Here is a 25,116-nt window from a genome sequence, read left to right on the forward strand (position 1 = left end):
CTTGTCTGAGAACAGCGTAGTCAAATCTGTAGGTCTGATGGATAATCAAAAAGCCAGCTTTTCAATGATGGGGCAAGCCAAGGCAGATGGGAACATTGATGTAACATGTGGCCTGTGACTAGAATTTACCTTATTCTTTGCTGCTTGATTTAATTCTCATCAAAAATCTATAAAATAGGTACTAGTAATTCTAGGTTTTGTTTTAAGAAAACTAAGTCATTGAGAGGGTAGGTAACTTGGCAGAGATGGTATTAAGATCCAGATCATCATCTTTTCAGAAACTATATAATTCTCAGTAAGTCAAGATAGAAAGGAAATTTCCTTTGGTGCTTGCTGCTTTCATTCCAGCTTCCTTTTTCCACCTCTGGCATTCTCATTCCAATCTCTAATCCCTTTCTGAAACCTGTCTTGTTTTTTATTCCCAAGGTCTTCATTTTTGATGACTCGTCAAAGCAACTATTCATTTAAATATCACCATATCTAGAGCTTAGCTGATAAAAGAACTCAATATATTGTCATTTCTGCTTTTTTCTTTTCTTTTCGTTCCTTTTTGTTTTTTTTTTGAGACAAAGTTTTGCTCTTGTTGCCCAGGCTGGAGTGCAATGGTGCAATCTTGGCTCACAGCAACCTCCGCCTCCTGGGTTCAAGCCCTTCTCCTGCCTCAGCCTCCAGAGTAGCTGGGATTACAGGCATGAGCCACCACGCCCGGCTAATTTTGTGTTTTTAGTAGAGACCGGGTTTCTCCATGTTGGTCAGGCTGGTCTCAAACTCCGGACCTCAGGTGATCCGCCTGCCTTGGCTTCCCAAAGTGCCGGGATTACAATGTGAGCTACCACACATTGCCCATTTCTGCTTTATTTTTTTCTGCTTTGCTGATAGCTGAGTCCTAATCTTGTAAAAGATACCACCACAAAATGAATCTCTCATAAGGTATTTGGAAATTGCTTAGATAGGTATGTTGGTCATTTGAGTGTTGGAGAATACCAAGGTGGCCACTGATACTAATCTTTATAGTATATGGTCAATTTTTTTTTTTTTTTTCCAGGGTAACTATGGTGCTCCAAATAAGAGCCCTTCCCAATCAGACTCAGATCTCACACAGCCATCCTGACAGCCCCTGGAAATCTTCTGCATCCCCTTCTACCTTCAAATCAATAAGAAATACCTATACACTGCCTTTTCCAGAGAGGAATCATTTCAGAACTTAAAACGTTTCCAACTATTCTTTTAAATGCATGTACAAAAATTTCTGAGGGTGGGGACAAGCAAGGTGAGGAGGTCTTATTTCAGTTTTTCAATAGGGCAAAGCTTTTCTTAATTTTCCTCCCCCGAGCTCTGCCTCTTTGCTCCCTTTTCTCCTTGCCATTCCGTTGTGCATCTCATTATTACCAGCAACAAGAAAAGACTTTGGCTTCTGCTGATAATACTGTGCAGTCCAACCCCAGTGGTACAAGTGCCACAGCATGCCATGGCAGGAAAAGGAACAGGCGCTGTCAGAAAGCCAACTTGGCAAGGCCTGCTGGAGCATGCCTTTGGAGTTGACAATCAGAGGCAGCAGGCACCTTTCCACAGACAGGGTTTGACAAATAATGATACAGCCCACTCTGTCCTGCTGGTAGGCTGTGGACACAGCCCAATAGTTAGGGAAACTACTTCTCATCTTCTCTCTGAGCTAGAGCCAAACATTTACATCAGTAAATTGCAAGTTTGGCCCAGGAGATATTTTGAAATGGCATTAATGACATTTTATGTATCAGTTTCTTCTTAGGGGAATATCTCTTTGGGCAGGAAACTCTATTTAAAAAACAATAAAAACAGATCTTTGTTTTTAAAAGATGGTAGTTTTTTATTTTTTTAATGCTTCCCTAACTTCTGTATCTGATATTAAATTTGTCTATATGAAATGCAACAAGTTTGGGGAGCAATAATGCTAGCTATTAACATTACAAGAGCAAAACTAATTTTCAGATGTGGCCTGTGCACATAAAAAAGTGAAATGACTGTGTTATAACATTTAAACTTTTTCCCACTTTGGAAAACCTACAATTTTTAATAGTGTTTTAAAATAAGCATCTTGGCATTAATCATGTGACAGTTTAATTCTTGGATTTGGCTCACAACGTAGTAGGAAGCTAAGATCGGAAAAAGCTATTAACTTGATCTCATAATGCCCAAGAGTTTCTTTTTTTTTTTTTTTGTATTTTTTTAACTCTACAGTCTTAAGTTTGTTTTCTTTTAAAAATTCACAGTGAACTTTATTTTTTTTGAATCTACAGCCTTGTGGTTTACAATAGTGAAAGAGTTTGGTCATTATTGATTTTTTTCATAACAAAATTATATCATTTCTAAAATAGTAATGTTGCAAAATGTAAGGAAGTTTACAATAAAATATGTTGCAATAAAATATTTCATGACATATTTAAATACCACACTTGATATTAGAGTGTGCCACCCAAACATTTTAGTTTTTCCCAGCGAAGGAATCATCTCTAGAATACATTTGCCTTTTATTACTATTTTCATCTCAATTCCTTTCTACTTGCAACATCATTCCTCTCCCTCTTTACTTCATGAATTCTTTCTCTTCAAAACACCTTAGAATACAAGTGTATAACTGATAGCCCCTTCTCAATGGGCATGTTCATTCAGTATCTCTCTTTTGATTGCCTCCTACCTATAGGCCACTGTCAGGAATGCAAATATGAATCAAGTAGGTATTCTGCCTTCAAATAATTGACTGCCCTCCTTGATATATACTAGATTAGCATGCTTACTAACTGTAGGAGCTAGACCTGAAGGCACAGGGTATACGGGTGGGGAAGTTATTACAGGGGGTTCAAAAATCCGTATATACACCAAGTATGGTCTTCTGACCAAAAAGTTCATGTTCATATCTACATAAACAGGTATGACTTTTTCCAAATACGAGCAAACCTCAAATATATTGCCAGTTGTGTTTCAACTACTGCAGTAAAACACCAATTGTAATAAGGTGAATCGTGCAAATTTTTTTGGATTCCCAGTGCATATAAAAGTTATGTTTACAGTGCAGTCTAGTGCATTAACTGTGCAGTAGGGTTATGTGTAAAAAATGTACATATTTTTATTTAAAAATACTTCATTTCTAAAAAATGCTAAAGATCATTCTGAGCCTCCAGCCAGACATAATCTGTTTGGTGGGGGCGGTGGGGGGTTTCCTTGATGATGATCTGAGTGAGGGTTCCTGTGTGGTTCCTCAAGGTCGGCGTGGCTGTGGCAATTTCTTAAAGTAAGGTAGCAATGAAGTTTGCTGCATTGATTGACGATTCCTTTATGAAAGATCTCTCTGTAGCATGTGATATGCTGTTTGACAGCACTTTATCCACAGTAGAACGTCTTTCAAGTTGGAGTCAATCTTCCCAAACTGTGCTGCTGCTGTATCCACTACATTTATGTAATATTTTAAATCCTTTGTTGTCATTTCAACAATGTTCACACTATCATAGCTAGGGATAGATTACATCTCAAGAAGTCACTTCACTCGTACGTAAGAAGCAATTCCTCATCCATGAAGTTTGATGATGACATTGCAGCAATTCAGTCACGTCTTTAGGCTCCACTTCTAATTCTAGTTCTCTTGTTATTTCCACTAGAAATGCACTTTCTTCCTCCACTGAAGTCTTGAACCCTTGAAAGTCGACTATGAGGGTTGGGATCAACTTCTTCCAAACTCCTGTTAATGTTGACATTTTGACTTTCTCTGGTGAATCAGTCATGGATGTTCTTAGTGGCAACTAGGATGGTGAATTCTTTCCAGAAGGTCTTTAATTTACTTTGCCCAGATTCATCCGGAGAATCATTCTCTATTGCAGCTATATCCTTATAAAATGAATTGTCTAAATAGTAAGACTTGAAAGTCAAAATGACTCCTTGATCCATCTGCTGCAGAATGTTATCTGCAGAGTGTTATCAAGCAGGAAAGCACTACTAATCTCTGTGTACATCTCAATCAGAGCTCTTGGGTGACCAGGTGCATTTTCAATGAGCAATAACATTTTGAAAAGAATTGTTATTTTTATTCTGAGCAGTAGGTTTCAACAGTGGACTTGAAATATTCAGTAAACCATGCTATAAACAGATGTGCTGTCATCAGGCCTCATTGATCCATTTATGGAGCACAGGCAGAGTAGATTTAGCATAATTCTTAGGGCCCTAGGATTTTCAAAGTGGCAAATGAGCATTGGGTTCAACCTAAAAATCAACTGTATTAGCCCCTAATAAGAGAGTCAGCCTATCCTTTGAAGCCAGTCATTGACTTCTCTCAAGCTATGAAAGTTGTAAGTGGCACCTTCCAGCAGAAGGCTGTCTTGTCTAGATTGAAAACTTATTGTTTTCCCCTTTAATCAATGATCTTAGCTAGATCTTTAGGATAACTTGCCACAGGTTCTATCTACATCGGCACTTGCTGCTTTAACTTGCACTTTTATGTTATGGAGATGGTTTCTTTCTTAAACATCATAAACCAAACTCTACTAGTTGCCAACTATTGTTCTACAGCTTCCTCACCTCTCTCAGCCTTCATAGAATTAAAAAGCATTAGGGTCTTGTCAAGATTGGGCTTTGGCTTAAAGGAAAGCTGTGGCTGATACCATCTTCTATTTAGACCACTCAGACTTTCTCCATATTAGCAACAAGGCTGCTTCGTTTTCTTATTTGTGTGTTCATTGGAGTAGCACTTTTAATTTCTTTTGAGAACTTTTTATTGTACTTAAACAAGTTGGCTGTTTGACCTCTCTTGACTTGTGACATGTCTTCCTCACTAAGCTTAATCATTTCTAGCTTTTGATTTCAAGTGAGAAATGTGTGACCCTTCCTTTCACTTGAATACTTAGAGGTCATTGTAGGGTTATTAATTAACCTAATTTTAATATTGTTGTGTCTCAGGGAATAAGAAGCTTGAGAAGAGAGAGATGACAAACGACCATCTTGGTGGAGCAGGCAGAACACGCCCAACATTTATTAAGTTTGCCATCTTACGTGGGCATGGTTCCTGATGCCCCAAAACAGTTGCAATAGTAACAAAGATCACTGATCACAGATCATCAAAACAATAATGAAAAATTTGAAATAATGCAACAATCACAAAACTGTGACACAGAGATAGGAAATGAGTACATGCTGTTGAAACAATGGCACCAACAGACTTGCTTGAGGCAGAGTTGTAAAAAACCTTCAATTTGCATTTGGAAAAAACAAAAAACAAAACAAAACAAAAAACCCCACCAATCTGATACACAATAAAACAAGACATGCCTGTACATTATTAATAAAATACAAATCTATTTGAAAACATTCTGAGCCGTAGTAGCTTTTACATGTCTACCATGCATCAATATAACTACTATCATGAAGAAACTGTGACTCATTTTTTTTTTTCATAAAAAGGGACCTGAATTGGAGAAGGTTGAAAACCACTGAGTAAACTGTAATTATATGTTGCTTAACGACAGGCATACGTTCTGGGAAATGCATCGTTGGGCAATTTCATCTTTGTGTGAACATCATATACTGTATTCACACACCTAGATGGTATTGCTTATTGCATACTTACACTATATGGTATAACCTATTGCTCTTAGGCTACAAACTTGTACAGCATGTTACTGTACTGAATACTGTAAGCAATTGGAATACAGTAGTAAGTTTTGTATATCTAAACGTGTAAATATTTTAAAAGTACAGTAAAAATATGACATTATAATCTTATGGGACTACCTTCAAATATGTGGTCTATTGTTGACTGAAATGATTTATGTTGCATGATTATATCTTAAAATTTTAAAAGTTTATTTATAAAAATTAGTCAATTAGACTGGGCCTGGTGGCTCATGCCTGTAATGCCAGCACTTTGGGAGACTGAGACAGGTGGATCATTTGAGGTCAGGAGTTCGAGAGCAGCCTGACCAACATGGTGAAAACCCGTCTCTACTAAAAAGACAAAAAAAAAAAAAATAGCTAGGTGTGATGGTGCATACCTGTAATCCCCTCTACTCAGGAGACTGAGGCAGGAGAATCTCTTGAACTTAGCAGATGGAGGTTGTAGTGAGCTGAGATTGTATCACTGCACTCCAGCCTGGGTGACAGAGGGAGACTCCGTCTCAAAAAAAAAAATAAAGTAAATTATAAAACTAATATTTTGTTCACACAACATTATTAACCTGTGTAACAAATCTGTTGATGATTTGAGTAATTAATAGCAATGTTTTTGTTATTATGGATTTTTAGCATATGCTGGTTTATTTTAAATAGGTATAATATCTATAAAAAACATATTTCTTGCCTCTTAAATTAGTTGCATATTTCTAGTTTTGGATAGTCCCATTAAAAAAGAACAACATATGTTTTCATTTTAACATATTGGGTCATGAATAGGTTTCTTAGAAATTAAAAACAAAACTATTAATTCCGGAAAGATCAGTATCTAATATTATCAACAGACGTCTCACTATTTTTTACTCAACTCCAAAGTACCATTTCTAAACTCTGCTCTGAAACTTTGCCCATTCTTGTATTACTGTTATTCAAAGAAAATAGCAGATGGATGTGTGATTTTGACACAAATCCTTTTCTAGTTACTTACTCTCAGGGGCCAGGACACATTTTAATTGTCTTAAGAAATTCCACAGGACAGGAAGAGAAGCTTCTTATAATCAAAGTTTTATATTTAAAATTCTGTTTCTAATATTCATTTGAGTAAACATTTGTCTCAGATATCCTTTTCGGTATATACTGTGTTCATATGTTTAATCACATTTTCATTAAAATGTCATGTCTCAAGAAAACGTCCTGATTTGGGAAGTACTACTTTTTGTGAGTTTTAGAAATCTAAATATTAAAATTTAAACATTTCATTATTTTTCTATTCTAATTTATAGTTGAAATTAAGGAACTAGAGAATGTAGAAATCAGTAATTTATAATGCTTTGAGAATCACACTGTATGAGGTCAAAATGAATGTTCTTTATGAAAAATCAGTTATAACTTGCAATTTTCTATCCTGTGTCCTAAAAAAATAAATTTTCTAAGTGCTTAGTGAGAGTAGGGGAGATCATTAGTGGAGACTAGGATTTGCTGGATACTCTCCCTTCTTTCCTTCTTTAGGAAATTTAAAATCAGAACTAGCCCTAAAAGCTTTTTAAAGAGGCAATATTTTAACTCTTTATAAACTATTGGTTGGATTTGGCAGTTACAATTTTAAAATATTAACAGGTTACTTAAGACTTTAAAAAATATATTTATCAAAAGCACATATTTTTATGTGTTCATGTCTTGGTGTGTTTTGGAAAATACCATAAACTGTGTTGTTTATAATCAATAGAAATTTATATCTCATGGTTCTGGAGGCTGGGAAGTCCAAGACAAAGGACTCTGCTTTCTCATAGTCTTCTCACGGGAACCTTGCATGGTAGAGAAAGAGGGAGGGATCCCTGAGGTCTCTTTTATAAGGACACTAATTCCATTCCTTAGGATTCTGCCCTCATAATCACCTCCTGAAGTCTGCACCCCTTAATGCTACCCCTTTGGGAGTTAGAATTTTAACATACGAATTTTAAGAGAACACAAACATGCAGTTTATTAGTTTGTGTGTATGTGTGTATGTGTGTGTTCAGCTTATTTCCACAGAGCAGTAAACTTTTTGAACATTTCCTTAGAATTCTGCTTCTAAAGAATGCACAAGGAATAGAATTACAGATCTCACATGGGAAATAAAAAATACAAAATTACACACTTGTTAAAACTGCAAGGGAACAAATAATGTTTTTTCTCTATGCCATTAGAGAGTGAAGCCCCCCCTCCTGCCTGCTTGATTTCTACTTTGGGCAATGACGTGAAAGTTATGCAGACCTTGACTATAATGTGAGGGAACCAGCCACAAGACTGGATTGTATTTTAATTGTGAGAAACTCGGATCATCTTCACCTAATCAGTTTTCCCATTGTGTATACCATGTGCATGACATAATTTTAAAAGACCAATTGCGTGATACTTGTTTAGTTTTTCCTCAAATGTTTTCTTAATGAAAACATGATTAAACAAACATGTGCCCAAAGCTTTGACTCTGGTTTTATTTATGGACATTTATACTTGGTCAGATTGACTTCATGTTGGCTGCTACAACTTCTAAAAGGCCCTCTCGTGTGTAAGTATCAAACTTCGAAACAAAGGAAGGGATATTCTTTAAGTCAGTGGTCCTCAGAATGTTGTCTTCAAACCAGTGGCATTAACGTCACATGGGAACTTGATAGAAACTCAATTTCTTGGGCTCTATCCCAGACTTACTGACTCGGAAACTCTAGGAGTGGCACCCAGCAATCTGTGTGATGCTACGAGCCCTCTGGCTGATGTTCAGGTTTGAGAACCACTATTGTAATTATAAACTATGTCCTTTACATACAATTTTAGTATTATTAGGCATGCATTGAGATGTGTCCAAGGCAAGGGCTCATGATTGTTGAATCAATTTTAATTGGTTAAGTTCTGAGTGACATAAAGTCATCTAAATGTGTATGTGTCCTCTCCATAGAAAATCACATCTTGGAGGATGTGAACAAGTGTGTGATAGCCCTCCAAGAGGGCGATGTGGACACTCTGGACCGGACTGCAGGGGCCATCAGGGGCCGGGCAGCTCGAGTCATACACATCATCAATGCTGAGATGGAGAACTATGAAGCTGGAGTTTATACGGAGAAGGTGCTGGAAGCTACAAAATTACTTTCTGAAACAGGTAAGCATGGGTATTAGGTCTGGCCAAAATGTTAATATCTTGATTAGTTTCCATATTTGAATAAATCCGTGTCATTGATTTCTGTAGGCCTTTATGCTTCTAAATTGCACATAATTGTGGAATGGATAGAGTACTTGAGTGTTCTCTCTGTTTTTTGAGTTTGAATTGGAATAACATTAGGAGATATTAGGAGAATGACAATTTTACTGCTTTGCATGCATATATTTCTTTATAGTTTTCATGTAGATCACTTGATTCTCACAAACACTTAATAAAATTTTTCTGCTTACTTCATTATCTCCAATTATGGATGAGATAATTTTATGGTTTGAGAAAATTACGGTTTGAATTGGCTGAGAGACTGGAATGAGGTCACAGGGTTATAAAATAGTGCAAATGTGATAAGAACTTGGAATCTGTAAGTTAACCTTTTCTTCATTTATTGCTTGAGAGGATAGGACCTTAAGGAAAAACTCTGAACAGCCAGTGGAAAGCATAAAGGCTCTAGATAGTGCATGGATGTGATGTGCTCAAAGAAAGGTGGTGGCTGCTGACAAAGAGTTAGGCTTTCAGCATATTCCCTTTCTTTCTAGGAAAGCTTTACATGCCCTTCTTCAGGGGCATGTGGCTGCTCACAGGACTCACTGCTATGGTAAGGCATAGTTACTTATGGAAGTTTGTCAGAGCTTGCACATGCATTGGGGTGAAAAAAAATACTTCCACTGAATTAGAACAATCTACAACTCTGGAGAATATATTAAAGACTGGCCTGCTTTAAGTAGTTCTCCCCTCTTGACCAGTGTCTTTTGGCTTCCTCAGGCCTTGTATATTTGTATATATGAGAATAGATATATAGTCCAAGGAATGAAAGGAGACTAGGGAATAGAAAAAGTGAATGTCGGTCCACATTGGATAAGGTTGTTAATGAATAATGAAGTGGTGCATATATATGTACAGAAGGGCCTCTCCCCTCAAACCCTAAGGGGGACCTTCATGGCTTTGCATATGAGCTTTGAATGCCACTAGGCATTTTAAAAATAGCCATCTCTGAAAGGTCAGCTATAGCCGTGTTCCAAGTTCTGCGTGATGAGATATGTTGGTAGAAATACGTTACTTTCTATGGGGAAAAGATTACTTACAAAGAGTTCTATAGGTATTTGTTAGCCTGGAATAGCAAGGAAAACACAATACAGAAACACAGGTATTGGTCATTCTCTTTGAAATATAAGCAGAAACAGAATGGCATGGCATCATGTTATAAAGAGCACATCTAGAGATTGTTGCCCTTGGAACATCCTTACAGACTTAGAATTATAAATAAAAACAATAATGATGACAAGATATAACTGCATTTGAATTAGCTGAGAGTCAGCATGCTTTCTTTCATATAAGCTTGCCCTTTACATTCAATTGAGTAACACAGAACAAGCCATACAGTATTTCTTTCCTCACTTGGAAGAATTATAAAAAGGTATTTTTTTTTTCTAATTCTCCAAATTAAGGACTTTTTCTTTAGTAACCTTTAGGGAGACCATCTCACATTTTGTGGCTTTCAGCTCCTAGCCCATCAGCTCTATTCCTGTACAAAGTCTCAGCTTCATGTGGGATTTCTGACAGAGTAACACTCACTTGGGTCTGACACTAGATAAACAATACCAGAAGGGTGGAAGACCTAGAGGCAGGACTCAGTTCCTGCCCACTCATGACTGGTGGGAAGGACACTTGTGGCAGATGAAAGATACAGAGCATATTGCCAATTTTCATCTGACTTTCTACCCACAGATAGCTCAGGCACTGTTCAAATGACATTTTAGAACTTTTTCTTATTGTATCTTGGACTGCTTTGACAACAGGAGTGCTGCTTACTAGGTCAAAATCTAAAGGCAAGGACAATTGCTTAGTTGATTGTAATATTTTAACATAATTTTCACCCAAAATCTTGATATGTAAATAATGTTCTGGTTGAATTTTCTACTTTAATAAAACAAATAGTCGTTCATCCTGGATTGTTGTTGCTAATCAAGATTTTTGCTCTTGTTCTGAGTTTTTAAAATTTTTATCCTAGCTTGCAATGATTGAGTGCTCTGGGGGCTTAACTAATGGCACCTTTCTTATTTTGATGTCCACATCCAATTCCTAATTGAATACTGTAGACGAGCAGGACATTTAGATTCTACTGTTCAGGATTTATTGAAGTTAACTAGGAAAGTAACCAGGTAGAGACTGAAATAGACAGCTTATATATAACTTTAATTGAAAATATAGGAGTAAGCATCAAGGAAAAGTGGGTGTCAGTGGACTAAGAGCTAGAATACAAAGGTATACAATTTCTCTGGTATTTGTCCCCAGTTGTTCTTCTCTTTCTGAAACAGGAATAATGTTGTTATTTTGCGAATAACTAGAGAGATTGCCAAAGAAATGAAAGAAGAAAACTTTAGCTGTTAACTCACTGATTGCTAATTAGAATTGCTGGGGAATGTGCTTGCATAGAGTAGACATATGGAGTTTGAGGATGACCACAGGATCAGTTCTGTAATTATGGTTGTACAAAGTTTTGTTGGGGTGTGTGTGTGTGTGTGTGTATGTTGTCTAAAATGATTTAGTTTTAATGTCATTGTGTGTATGTGCCAAGGAGACATAAGATATGTGTCCTCAAAACGGAAACTGCTATGCATGTCCCTGATGCCAAATTATCTACCTTTTGGTTAGTTTTGTTTCTGACTTGAACAATTTTAGAGCCATGCTGAATTGGCCACTTCTCTATGTGACTATATCAAATTTTGTCATGAGAGTACATTGTAGGGTGAAAGAAGGTGGCAGTGGGAAAAAAGAGAAAAATGCCGAGAGGAAAGATAAGGAAAAAGAAGACAAAATGTCGTGGTTTTGGTTGTTGTTGTTGAGGCTGCCACACATACTAGGTTGTATCCATTGATTTTTTGTTTGATATTTTATTTTAAAAAAATTCTGTGCCATTAGATTCAAGACCCTAAGTCAGACATTCTCAACCTCTGTACTGTTGACACTTTGGTCTGAATAATTGTTTCTTGGGGAGAGTTCTGGGGACTGTTTTGTCCATTATGGGATGCTTAGAAGCATCCCTGGACTCCATCTGCTAGATGTTTGTAGCATCTCTTTCTTCTACATGCCAAGTTGTAACTACCAAGATGTCTCTAGACATTGTCAGATATCCTTGAAGAAAGTGGGTTGTGGTGGGCAAGATAATGTGCATGACTGCCCTAAAGTAAAGAAATAACCCAAAATAGGGACAATAGGGACAAGTTCAAACAGGACAGATTGGAGCCTATATACTGTGGACATAGTGAAAAGGGAGTGGGGTTGGGAGTATATTACTAAGAAGAATCTGTAAAAGCACAGAATAATCAAACAGCCTTGACTGAACTGGATGTTGCTGCTGAAGGTGTTTACACACAGGCAAGCCCCTGTGTAGACAGGTGAATGGCTGCAGGGGTAGGTCACTGTAGGGAGACTCCCACTTTACCACCTGGCTGCCCTCACTGAGTGGCTGGAAAATTGAGAGGTACCCAAAGAGTGATAACACATCTGTGGTTTATTTTCCATGAATTTTCTTTCCTTAGTAAAGACAGTGCTTTGCTTAAGAATGCTTCTTGCCTTGTTATGAAAGCTGAGTGAAATTTAAGAAAATTTTTAGATTATTAGTATGCTAAGAATTATAGGGTAGCATTATGTACAAATGTACCTGTTCATTTTCTTATAAAACAATCTAGGCTGATGAAAACACAATAAATTGGATCTACAGCAGGCCCATTAAATACTTATGTGGCATATTTGATGGGCTCTTCAATAAAATCTGAATTATAACAAATTGCCAACAGCTTGGTAGTAAGTACACGCTTGACCAGACCCATCTTCATAGATCTCATTTACAAAGTCGGGTTGCTGCAGGAGGCTGAGGAGGGGTGAAAACACATTCAGTGATATCATATTTAGATATGCATACAGTAGCTCATTCTTCACTGAATGGATTATACTGAAATGTCATTTTTGTAAATTTGATAGCTGATTCAAGTTTGTGGCCATGTGAGCATGACTAGGTTAAAAGATCTGTGAGATTCTGCCAGACATTTTTTTCTTCAGAGGAAACAATAAACCAAAAAAAAAAAAATAGAAAAAAGAAAGCATATTTTAAAAAGTATTCTATGTTATGGAGCACTCTGTATGCAGATATTAAAATTCTATTATTTTGGAAAATACGTGGGCCAAGGAGATGGTATAAATTTTACTTCCATGCTCTATAACCTAAAGTTTTATACAGATGAGAAGGTTTTACTTTTTATATAATTTCTGTATATTTTTGCTTAGAAAGTATAAAAGGACCAGCAAATAGAAAGCATCCAAACTAGAAATCTTATTGAGAAGGGTACATTTGGGCCAGGACAATGAAGTAGAATGAATCCAAGGTTAGGATTCAGAATAACTCAATTACTTGACTGCTACCAACTAACTGTGTCCTTAAACAAATCAGTTAGTGCCTCTGGGACTTGGTTTTTTCCTGTATTGCCCAATGTTTTGTCATTCAAGAATGGGTTTGTATTAATTGTGTAATATATGCATCACTGTTTCTGGCTTCCTGGTGACTGCACTTGGCATAAGCAATTATTGCCCATGAGTCCCCTGTATAAACCCTCTGCACCATCTGGACGGGGGCCTTCATTATTCTCCAGGCAAAACATATCCATGCTGCTCCCTCTGTCCTCCCTGCAATGTTCTTCATCTCCTCCTCCTCCTGCTTTACATCTGTTTATTGAGATTCTTCTTTAAGATATAGCTCTAGTCTCAGGTGGAGACACCAGAAAGCTATTTAGTATGGTATGTCCTCTTCAATGTAAACGACTGTGCTTATAACAGGATTGTCTGTTTTTAGAGGCAAGTGTTTCTATAGGTACCCACAGCCTAGAATGGTGTTTTCATGGAACACATTTAATACATATGTATTGATTAAATGAATACCAAAAATGAGAACATTATGCTTTTTTTTTTTCTATAGAGAATATGTCTACCAGCAGCCTCAGGTTTGTAGCTCAAGACCAATTTCTGCATATCAATGGGAAATCATCTGATTGGCTTTTTGGCGTATGCTTCCTTCAGTTGGACTGGTTTCTGTGGCTAGTAGAATAGAGCTTTATGATTGGACAGATCTGAGTGACCTGCCTGTGACTGGAATATGAGGGGCTGGAGTAGGAGACTGATGTCAGAAGAAGGTGGTGGGGCAGCTTATTGGGAAGACAAACTATTAGGTATTAGAGATAGGAAGGACTATCCACAGTCTAAGTTACTTCTGCATGATTGATTTTAAGTCGAAAATGTAGGAAGATGAGAAAGAAGCCCCATCCAGTAAAGAGCCCTTAAATAGATAATGTATAATTTGTCTTTTTTTATATGACTAAAACCTATATACTCAAAGTATTGTAGGAATCTGATAAACTTTTGAATACCTATATAATTTTTCCTAAAAGCAAATGCAAGGTTTTGGGATCAGAGAACAAACGTTACTTTGCACAGTAAGCATGTCAGTTTCCCATGTTCCATTCCCGCTCTTGGAGCAATATGATGAGGGCAGATGGATTCTGCACATACAGCGGAGGTCTGTGCTACAGGTGGGGAACCATACAATCATGAATCTAGGAGTTTATTTAGAAATTGGTGCTCCTCCTCAGGGCAGGAGAGAAACATTTCTCTCTTTTTTTTTTTTTTTTAAAATGAAGTTTCGTTCTTGTTACCCAGGCTGGACATAGTCTTGGCTCACTGCAGCCTCTGCCTTCTAGGTTCAAGTGATTCTCCTGCCTCAGCTTCCCAAGTACCTGGGATTACAGGCACTCACCACCACACCTGGCTAAATTATTTTTTATTTTTTTTTTACTTTTTTATTTTTCTTTTTAATAGAGACGGGGTTTCACCGTGTTGGCCAGGCTGATCTGGATCTCCTGACCTCAGGTAATCTGACTGCCTCGGCCTCTCAAAGTGCTGGGATTACGGGCGTGAGCCACCGGGCCCATTCACGTTTTCTCTTTTATGTAAACGAATTCTGTCCAGGAGGTGCCCAAGTTGTTAAAACCTTTTGGAATATAAATGTATGGTTCCTAGTTTTATCCCTCTTTGAAATGTAAACATATCTCTGGGGAAGATAAGCCTGTAAATCTCTTTCCAGGTTATTTCACTATCTTAGGACTGTTAACCTTTGAACCAGGTTGCCGGTAGTTTTGTTCAGAAAGGCTTGACCATACGGAAACATGAAAATATTTTCTGTACAGTGCTGTGTTTGTAAATGTGTTCTCCCACAGTTCAGACATGTTCAGCTCTCTCAGCATCAGAGTCTGAAGAACCACCTCAGAAAATATGACCACAACCAGATAGCTTACAATATAGAAATGTAAATGATTCTTCATCAAAAGAAAAGTTGTTTGACCTCTCTCGTAAGATAAATGCAAATTAAAAACTACTCTGAAAAACTATTACCCATCAGAATGGCAAAGATCCAAAAGTTCTATAATATCCTCTGTTGTCAAGGATGAGGAAAAGTCGTCTCATATTTTGCATGTGGATGGGCAAAATGGAGGAAAGTTGACATCTTCTATCAAAAGAACATATTTAACAGTTGGAAAGCAATCTCACTTTTAAAAATCTGTTCTACAGAGGTACTGGCAAAAAATATAACAACATATGCACAAAGTTATTTATTATAAGACTGTAAGCTAGAAACAACACAAATATCTAGCTTTAGGGCACTGGTTGAATAAATTATGGTCTAATCACACAATGGAGTATTGGAGTATTATGCAGCTATAAAACAGAATGGGGAATTAACTATACAATCTGACTATATTTTTAGGTTAAAAATGAGGTGGAAAAATTATGTATAACATGTTCCATTTATTTTTTAAAAAGGTAAATTATATAACACAGGAAGAGAAAGTAAGATATAAAATTTTATTCTAACAATAAAATCCTTAACCTGAAGGTGGGGATGGGGTAGGGTAGACATTGGAAGATTCTCAATTGCAGGGGTATAGGCTATAAATTTGGGGTGACATAGCAGAACAAACAGCACTTCTCTAGTGCCTGTTTGCCAAAGTACAACCAAAAAAAAAAAAAAAAAAGACATGAATCTCCAGTTCTTCATGGATTCAGAATCCTAGGAACTGGAAAGTACATGTGGTTCTTTGTCACTTCAAGGACATCAGAGACCAGCATCTGTGGTAATGGCCGTGGAGTAAATTAGGAGCCTGCATATTGTGTCTAGCAGAGTCAGTGCTGGTGTTCACTGGAACTGGTGGCCTGGATGCTTTAATGGTGCACAACTGAGGCTATAGTAAGTTCCCGTCACCCAGATTCTCTGACAGAGAGGAAACTGCCATATCAGTGATAGGTGTTTGAATCAGAGGAAGAATATGCTAACAGCCACTCATTTGGCAGTACATGTGGTACATCTTTGGAGTATTCCAGAAATAGTTTGGGTAATTAAAAAATAAGGGAAGCTTTGCATGTAGCTGGAGGGCCTGAAATAACAGGTGGACAAAAGAACCAAAGAAGTACTCTATTTTTATGTATATGGCCAGAGTAGCCCCCAAATGACCTCCTTGCCAAATTTTAATTTTTTTTTTTTTTTTTTTTTTCTAGAGACAGGTCTTGCTATGTTAGCCAGACTGGTCTCCAACTCCTAGCCTCATGGGATTCTGCCACCTCAGCCTCCCAAAGTGCTGGGATTACAGGCATGAGCCATCTCACCTGGCTCCTGGTTTGCCTTTCTATATTTTACCTTTCCTCTAATTCTACTTGATTTCTTTGTCAGTGAAGTCCCCTTTCTAACCAGACAAGCCCACTCTTCTGTGTACCTATTACTCTTCTTATCTGTGTTACTCATTTTGTACCTACCATATACTGCCCAGTATTTCATACTCTTGTTACCCACTTTTCCGCTTATGTTTATATCTGTCCTAATGTTTATATCTGTCCTCTGTCCATCTTAATACCTGAGGCGTATGTGTATGTATTGACTTTTTGCATGTTTTTGTTAAATTTTAACCTGTTAAGATCTGAGTCTACCTCTCTGTTACCTGCAGCTTTAAGAGTTGAAATTCAAAAATGTTATTAATATAAATGAGTCACATAATGACACAGTTGCCTTATTCTGGGGGATTAAACCCTCCTTAAATTGCATACTTAATGATCAAGATAAGAATCTTTTAAATTATGTGCAATAAATTTTTAGCAAGTACTTTATTACATCTTAATGCAATCTAAGTACTTAAACATCACAGATGCCAAATTAGACTCTATTTATTAGGCTAGGTTTTGACACACTGTAAGCTAAATAAGGCATCATGCTCATGCTCAATACTTTATTCTTTCTTTAAGTTTCAGAATTAAATGTGCTATCCTTTTAAGTTATAAACCATTTGTGATTATTTTTGAAATGCTTATTTTAAAATAGAAGAAAACTTTCCAAGCAAGTATTTTCTTTCCTCAGGAAAAGGAATTTGTGTCTAGACAAGAGCAGATGGATGCTCCCTGATTCTTTTAGGGTAGTTGTCGTGAATGGAATTTAGAGAGTTTTTTTTTCCCCCTCCTTCTAGGCAGTCCTTTTTCATCTTTTATCAAACAATTCAGCTCATGGGTTATGTATTGCCTTCTGGAACTTAAATTTGATTTATGTTTGAAATATACATTTATAATTTTCCCAACATGAATTTATGGAAATGGCAGCCTTTAGAAACTCCCACAGAGGTAACAGATGATTGACTCTGATGAAAGGAAAGTCCAAGAATGTATTCAGGAAGAATTGGGACGGGCCAAGATGATGATAGTTGTCTGGAGAAGGTAGAAACCGCTGACAAATAGCAGCGAATAAGGAGCAGATTAAGCCAGGGTACTGTTGTCCTTGCTCCTGGATTCCAATTTTCGGCTTCTAACCTGATGTCTCAAGACAGAAGATAAGTTAGTATATCATTGGTCTAGGCAGAGGAAGATTGAAATCTAGAGAAAGTATGTAAGGTTTATTTCTACACTGCCTCTGCCGGATTTTTAAAAAGCATTTGAAGTGAAGACACTTAAGATTTAAATTCAATCAAGTGATGTAAATTAAATAATTAAAGTGGTATAAATATGAGATAGAAGGGAAATAGTTTCAAGAGAATATTGGATGAAACTGGGTGGCTGATTAGAAACTGTTTTAACTGGGCTAGGCAAGCTGAATTTGAATTGTTTTGTCTTTATATTTTGGAAGTTACTACTTTGTTGGTAAAGTCTTTCAAAGACTTTCTTTCCTCATGGATCTGGGGAGGTCATGATGGAACACAGTGTTTAACACTGGCCTTCTTGGCAAGAAAGATAAAAAGGAAAGTTCTAGGAGCAAGTTTATCAAATCTTGTCCTGAGGGCAGATTTCACAGGAAATTCCTATTAAAAATGCAACACTGTCACCAGGATGATACCAGGCTGCTGAGGGGAGAGAAGGGCATAGAACTGGGGAAGCTCAGTTTTCAAAACAAAGTGTACCAAGTTCCCAGTTTTCAGATCCAACACTAATTGGTGTGCTGTGTCCCATTATGCCCACCTTTTTTTTTCCCCCCCATGGTGAATCATTTGGTTGTACCTTCAAGTTCTTTCCAAAAGAGACTAGGTGATTTTGCCTGTTAGAAACAGTGTGTGCATGGGTAAATGCAGAAAGTAGTGGTGTGAAGACAGCCCCAAGAAGCATTTACTGTGGCTCTTTCATGTGGTAGGCAGCATGGTAATCATCTGACATGCATCCTACTTGTTTCTAAGTGCCTCCAAGGTGTAACGTATTTGTGTTATTTACCACTCGATTCCCAGTGCCTAGAGTACTGCTTAGATTGGCATATAAAATTTAGTCATAAACTTGTTAAATGTATTTCTGATCTTTACGTAAGCCCCGAAGGGAAATGATTGTTATTTTTGTTTTATACTGAGTAAACTGAGGCTTAAATTGGTTTAATAACTTGTGTAAAATTAAATATCAAGATTCATTTACACATTTTCCTGGAACCAATAAATATACTTGAAATGTAGAGCAAGCATCGTTGCTACAATTAAACAGAAATTTTAATGTGTCCTGCTAGCTATTTTTTTTACCAATATTTTTACTTAGGGTATAGCTATTTTTACTGATAGTTTTACTTATGACATAGCATACTACATTAGTTATATATTTCTGTGTAACAAATTACCCCCAAATTTAACTTGCCATGTGGGCTTTTCTTTAGAGCCTCTTACAACATGGCAACTGTCTTCCATCAGAGTAAGTAACCCAGATAGTAAGAAAGCAGAAGCCAGCATCATTTTTTCATATCAGAAGTGGCATCCCATCATTTTTTTGCCATATTCTCTTGGTTAGAAGTGAGTTACTAGTTCCAGCTCACATTCAAGGTTGAGGAGATTACACAAAGGCATGAATACCAGGAGAAGAAGAATCACTGGGGGCCCTCTCAGAGGCACCTATCACACACACATACATATTTGCAAATACATGAGGATAGGAGAAACCATAAGGGCAATGAATGGCATAACTAGATACAACAGTCCTAAGGTGTGTGGACAAATCCCACAACACGGAGTTAATAGGGACATACTCAAATGCTGGTATAATAGCCTTATTACCTTGTGCAGTGGCATTTAGAGCACAAAAGATCTACTGAGGCAAAATGAAGCCATGCGGTATGTGGACAGGAGGGGGACAGAGGAATAACAGAGCTAGATCCTGGAGAAGGAACTGCCTAGATTCGCTCAAGGCGATTGGACAAGTGGGTTGGAGTCAAAGAGAACAGGTAAGCGTCGGGGAATGGTACATAGAAAGACAAAGCTGGTACATAAAGATCAGTGTGCATGCCAAAAGGAATAGAAAACTAATGGCATCATTAGGAAAAATTCAATTTGACTTAGGTTTAGAGATTGAAACATTAATTGCAGAAGAATCTCTTTAACCTGTGGTGTCAGAAGTCATAACCAAGATTCGAGTGCATGTGTGGAGGAAGTGAAAGCTCTGAACAGTGTAGGAACTCTTAGCCAAGTGCTTTAACAAGATTCCAACCACCCTCGTACCTCCTAGGGAAGGCACACACCTACACCTGGTGGAGTGCATGGGTCTATAAATACATATAGAAATGAAATAGTCATTATTTGTGAAGTAGACATATAGATCCATTTGCCTAGTAGGTAATGCTCCTACCCAAACATCTCTAAAAAGATTCTGAGCTGAGGATTTTTAAAGTCCCCCATGTGGGGGTGAATTGGGAGGAATACTTAAAGACCTTTTATTAATTTAATTTATGATCATGACATTCTTTACTAAAATCACTAATATAAAATGTTGGCCAGCTTCTATGATTTGTCCTCTGTTCTTAAGTGGAACTAAAGGGAGAAATGTGTCATGGCTTCAGTTTGGGGTAGTTTCTACTTCTACACTGTGAACTGGAACTTCAGACTCAGTGTCCTTACAACTGATTATGTTTCATGGATGTGTAGAATCATCAAGGCACACCCCGTGCCTTATAAATGCCCGTCAGAGTTCCCTTTGGTCAACTTTAGGGCCCTGGTAATTTATGTCACACTCTCTTTTACCCTTTTTTTTCCCTCTGTTCTGGCATCTAATTGGGGGGCCACCTGAATAATCCCTTAGCGGTGTCTGATAGGAACCATTTTTGGGAAAGCATACTTCACCTGTAGAAATAACATCAAACAACACTTACCTGGTATTGAGGCCACTGGAAAGGCCCCACAGTGTTTCTCCAAATTAATACTTTCTGGCTCCAATTACTATGATCTTTCCCTAATCTTTACCAAATTCCAACTGTTACAGCAGAGGCTCAGTGGCTATCTGTGATGGGGGGAGGGTATTGTACTAATTCCTGCACTGGAATTAGCTGCAATTCCTTCCCTGTCCTGATATTTTATTTTCTTTTAAGATTCCTTTCAATGCTCTTATTTTATTATTTTAACAGTTACCAAACTGGTTATCTCTCTCAAACAGGGACTTTGTCTATTTTCTTTTCTCTATGCTCCATAATAAAATTTGGCGAGGAACACACTCAGAGTATGTTAGCTGACTGCACCACCACAGTTGAGTGACCCCTGTGCATGCAGATGTGCTTGACTGGACTTGGTGAAGTAGTTGAGAACAGAATTATGAATCTTTCTTCTGGCTCAATGGTGATGCTCCTTCTGAAGAAGCAGAGTCCTGAAAGAATTCTGAGCTCAGGTTTCTGAAAGATCCCTAGAGACCAAACCCAGAACGCTCACTAATCACTTGTTAAATGACTCGTGATACTCTTTAATAAAACTACTGAACCAATGCTAAATGATGGGCAGAAAAAGAGAGACTTAGTATGTGAAATGTGATGCTACTCATTTTGTCCCTGAAATACTGGATGACAAAAGGAGTTCTCATCTTAATTTTCCCCGTTTATTCCTGTCCCCTTCTTTTACTTCTCATCCTTCTCTACCCAACTGGATAGATTGTCTGTACTAGAAGCAGGATGAGGGTTTAAATGTGAAGAATGAAGCAGAGATGGTCTCTGCCTGAAGGCGACTCATATGTGAAACAGTTGACATACAGAAATACCAATGAACTAGCCTAATACAGTATATGAAGTACTGTAATAGTGTGTGTGAGAGACATTAGGATGCTATAAAATTATAGAGAATTGTAGAGAATGATCTACTTTGGGTTCTGGGGATTAAAGAAAGCTTCACAATGGCAATTAGTTCTACAGTGAAGATTAAAGGTTGAGCAGGAGTTCACCTGGGCCAAAGACAAGTATGTACATTTCAGTATGAGAGAATAAATCATTCATGGATATGTTGCTATGGGTCCATTTCATATTTGGAGACATTGAAGTAATTCTGTCTAATTGGAACATTTGAGAATATGTGGTAATAAGTGATGAGACAGAAAGATGCAGGAACCATATAGGCAGATAATAGATGCTTGCTTATGTTTGTTTCTTGATAAAGAGGTTTTATAGTTCTCTCTGTATTATAGGGAATCATTGGAATGCTTAAAGCAGGGGCAAGCACCTTTTATATACCTAAAGGTAGTGAGGTTACCTGGCTGTTCATCTCCACTACCTTTGGTTGACCTTGGATTTTGCCCTTTGGGTTGTCAGCAGTCCTATTTAAATATTTAACACAACTTCTCATTCATTTAACTGACTCACCCTGTGCTCTGAAACTTCACCCCTGACATCTCTCAGGAGAATTTATTCCAGAACTTTCTCACCTCTGGTTTAGGACCTCCAACACTAGAATGATGCGACCTTGATTTTTATATGCATACTTAACTCTGATCTCATTACTCCTAGAATGTCATCGTTTTGTGGCCTAGTGTGTGCACTGCCTACAGAAATATAGCCAGAATTTAAAAGTTTATCTCTGACTTTGATCACCCTTTCAGGACACAAGCTATTGAGAACAAATCAGCATTTCTGATAAATAACTGTAAAGTGGTACCTACAGTTTTTGGATGTAATTCAGAAAGCAGAAAGAAGTTTCTATTTATATTCTTATATCAAAAACTCTGTTAATACATAATGTGTGAATCACAAAGGCAATGCTGTGTTTTGTCCTAATTAGTAAGAGGCAGAAGCAGCATCATATTTGAGGAAGTTTGAAACTTTTTCTGTCTCAGTATTACTTTTGGGGTATTTAGGTTTTTGTTGTTGTTGTTGTTGTTTGTTTTTTTGTTTTTGTTTTTAAGAGACAGAGTCTCGCTCTCTTGCTCCTGCCTCAGCCTCCCAAGGAGCTGGGACTACAGGTGCCCACCACCACACCCAGTTAATTGTCTGTATTTTTAGTAGAGATGGGGGTTTCAGTGTGTTACCCAGGATGGTCTCGATCTCCTGACCTTGTGATTCACCTGCCTCGGCCTCCCAAAGTGCTGAGATTACAGGTGTGAGCCACTGCACCCGGTCTAGTTTTTTTACACGTTACCAAAGTATTAGAGGAATTAATAGTCAAACTAACATCTTAGGTTCTGTCAAGATGGGTCATTGTTCTATAAACTTTGGTTTTTATGTCTCATCATTCTTTCTTTTTTGACACGGAGTCTCACTCTGTCACCCAGGTTGGAGTACAGTGGTACGATCTCGGTTCACTGCAACTTCTGCCTCCCAGGTTCAAGAGATTCTCATGCCTCAGCCTCTCGAGTAGCTGGAATTACAGGCGCCCACCACCACGCCTGGTTAATTTTTGTATTTTTAGTAGAGGTGGGTTTTCACCATGATGCCCAGGTTATTCTTGAATGCCTGACCTCAGGTGATCCACCCACCTTGGCCTCCCAAAGTGCTGGGATTATAGATGTGAGCCACCGTGCCCAGCCTCATCACCCTTAAAAGCAGAATAGGGTAAGACCGAATGAGCAAAGAGCAGCAATGTGGAGAGCAGGGATAATGGTGTTTAAAGAACAGTAGCAGTTGACTAATCCCTAAATAAATATTGAATGTGCTTAGGATTGGTCTCAGAGAAAGAGTTTCTTGAGGGTCAGACCCAGAAAAACACTGACTTATGGTAAGAAAAAAAATAGATGTCTTGTCAGTTACAGTAAATGTAATCAATTGAATGATTTCAAGTTTTATGTGTTACTGGCCAAGGAATATAATAAGATGGTTTAAATATTAAGGTTCAATTGCGTTCTGAGCCCCTATTTTTTTTTTTTTTTTTTTTTTTTTTTTTTTTTTTTTGAGACGGAGTCTCGCTCTGTCGCCCAGGCTGGAGTACAGTGGCGCGATCTCGGCTCACTGCAAGCTCCGCCTCCCAGGTTCACGCCATTCTCCTGCCTCATCCTCCCGAGTAGCTGGGACTACAGGCACCTGCCACCACGTCCGACTAGTTTTTTGTATTTTTTTTTTTTAGTAGAGACGGGGTTTCACCGTGTTAGCCAGGATGGTTTCCATCTCCTGACCTCGTGATCCACCCATCTCGGCCTCCCAAAGTGCTGGGATTACAGGCTTGAGCCACCGCGCCCGGCGCCCCTATTTTAAAGATAAAGAACTTGCACCCTCTCAGCTATCGTTTTTTTTTTTTTTCCCCCTTGGAAGGTCGATGGTATTTCTGTTCCTATCTCTTCCTAAAAGTTCATTGCTTCTGCCTCTTCTGACAACCCCAGCTCAATAACACTGTTGTTTATACCAAAGCCCTACCATCCAAACCTCACTAGAGAGATACTATATGCCATGCTGGTTCAAATAGAATCCTCTTCTCCAAACTTGGTGTCACAGCATTACTAGATGTATTCTGAGCTGCAGAGCAGCCCCCATGAAAATCATCTCTTTAGGTTTTAGCTTTCTTCTCTCTTCCTTGGGTGCAGCATCAGGCCAGGAGGTGGTTTTAGCAAGATGGCAAAAACTGCAATTATTTTTGCACCAACGTAATAGCATGTCACCTTCTACCTTGTCCTCCTCCCCATCTCTTCCTCAGGGTGACCTTGCACAAACAAAGCAACACTATAACCTTTCTCACCCCTTTATATTTGAGAAAGGTCTTCATGCAAATAAAGGTGTGTTCTTGCGGGTTGCGGTCTGAGTGGTGGGCATTTTCCCACTCAACTTCTTAGTTGGCAGTTACTAAGGCAGAATATTAAGTGTTTGATCACAGTCACAATTTCTAAGGGACATCCCCACTTAATGATATTGTTCAGATTGGTTTCTATCATGTTCTGGGCCGTCTGATAGAACTTTATTTTTTCAGAGCCCAGTTTTATAAGAAGTACAACCTTGAGAATAATTTGATTTCTTTTTAAACATGTGAATTATGAAAAGATTCAAAGATACAAAAAAGAACAGAGACTAATATAACACATGTCTCTCCTTCCATCTCAAAGGTAACTACTATATTTAAAGTGGTATATATCCTTTTAGAACATGTAAGAACATATACAAATGTATATGTTTAAATTATGCACATTTTTCATTTGTGTATTTTAAAATTTTTCACAAATGATGTTTCTTTTCCTACTCAAAGGATATTGCTTTCCCACTCAAACTTTGACCTCAGGGCTTATTCACTTTAATATATTGACTATCCCCTGATTCACATCCTTAAGTCTGTTTTATCCCATCCAGGTGTACTGTCTGTGGATCTGCAATGAGCATCTAGTTTTTTTTTTTTCTTTTTATTTTCTTTTTTTTTTTTTTTTGAGACTGAGTCTTGCTCTTTCGTCCAGGCTTGAGTGCAGTGGGGCACTCTTGGTTCACTACAAGCTCTGCCTCCTGGATTCAGGCCATTCTCCTGCCTCAGCCTCCCGAGTAGCTGGGACTACAGGCGCCCGCCACCAGGCCAGGCTAATTTTTTTGTGTTTTTTTA

General features: G+C 37.9%; 1 protein-coding gene across 6 annotated transcripts in view; it reads left to right on the forward strand.

Moving 5' to 3' along the window:
• CTNNA2 (catenin (cadherin-associated protein), alpha 2) overlaps window positions 1-25,116 on the forward strand; it is a 1,182,142-nt gene that overhangs the window by 1,079,200 nt on the left and 77,826 nt on the right. For all 6 annotated transcript variants that reach the window (XM_011963728.1, XM_011963709.1, XM_011963731.1 and 3 more), the window contains one exon: window positions 8,564-8,764. In XM_011963728.1, coding sequence (XP_011819118.1) covers window positions 8,564-8,764 — 201 coding nt within the window. The remainder of the gene's footprint in view (window positions 1-8,563; window positions 8,765-25,116) is intronic.

The sequence above is a fragment of the Colobus angolensis genome, unplaced genomic scaffold (assembly GCF_000951035.1).
Source record: "Colobus angolensis palliatus isolate OR3802 unplaced genomic scaffold, Cang.pa_1.0 Scaffold118, whole genome shotgun sequence".
NCBI lineage: Eukaryota > Metazoa > Chordata > Mammalia > Primates > Cercopithecidae > Colobus > Colobus angolensis.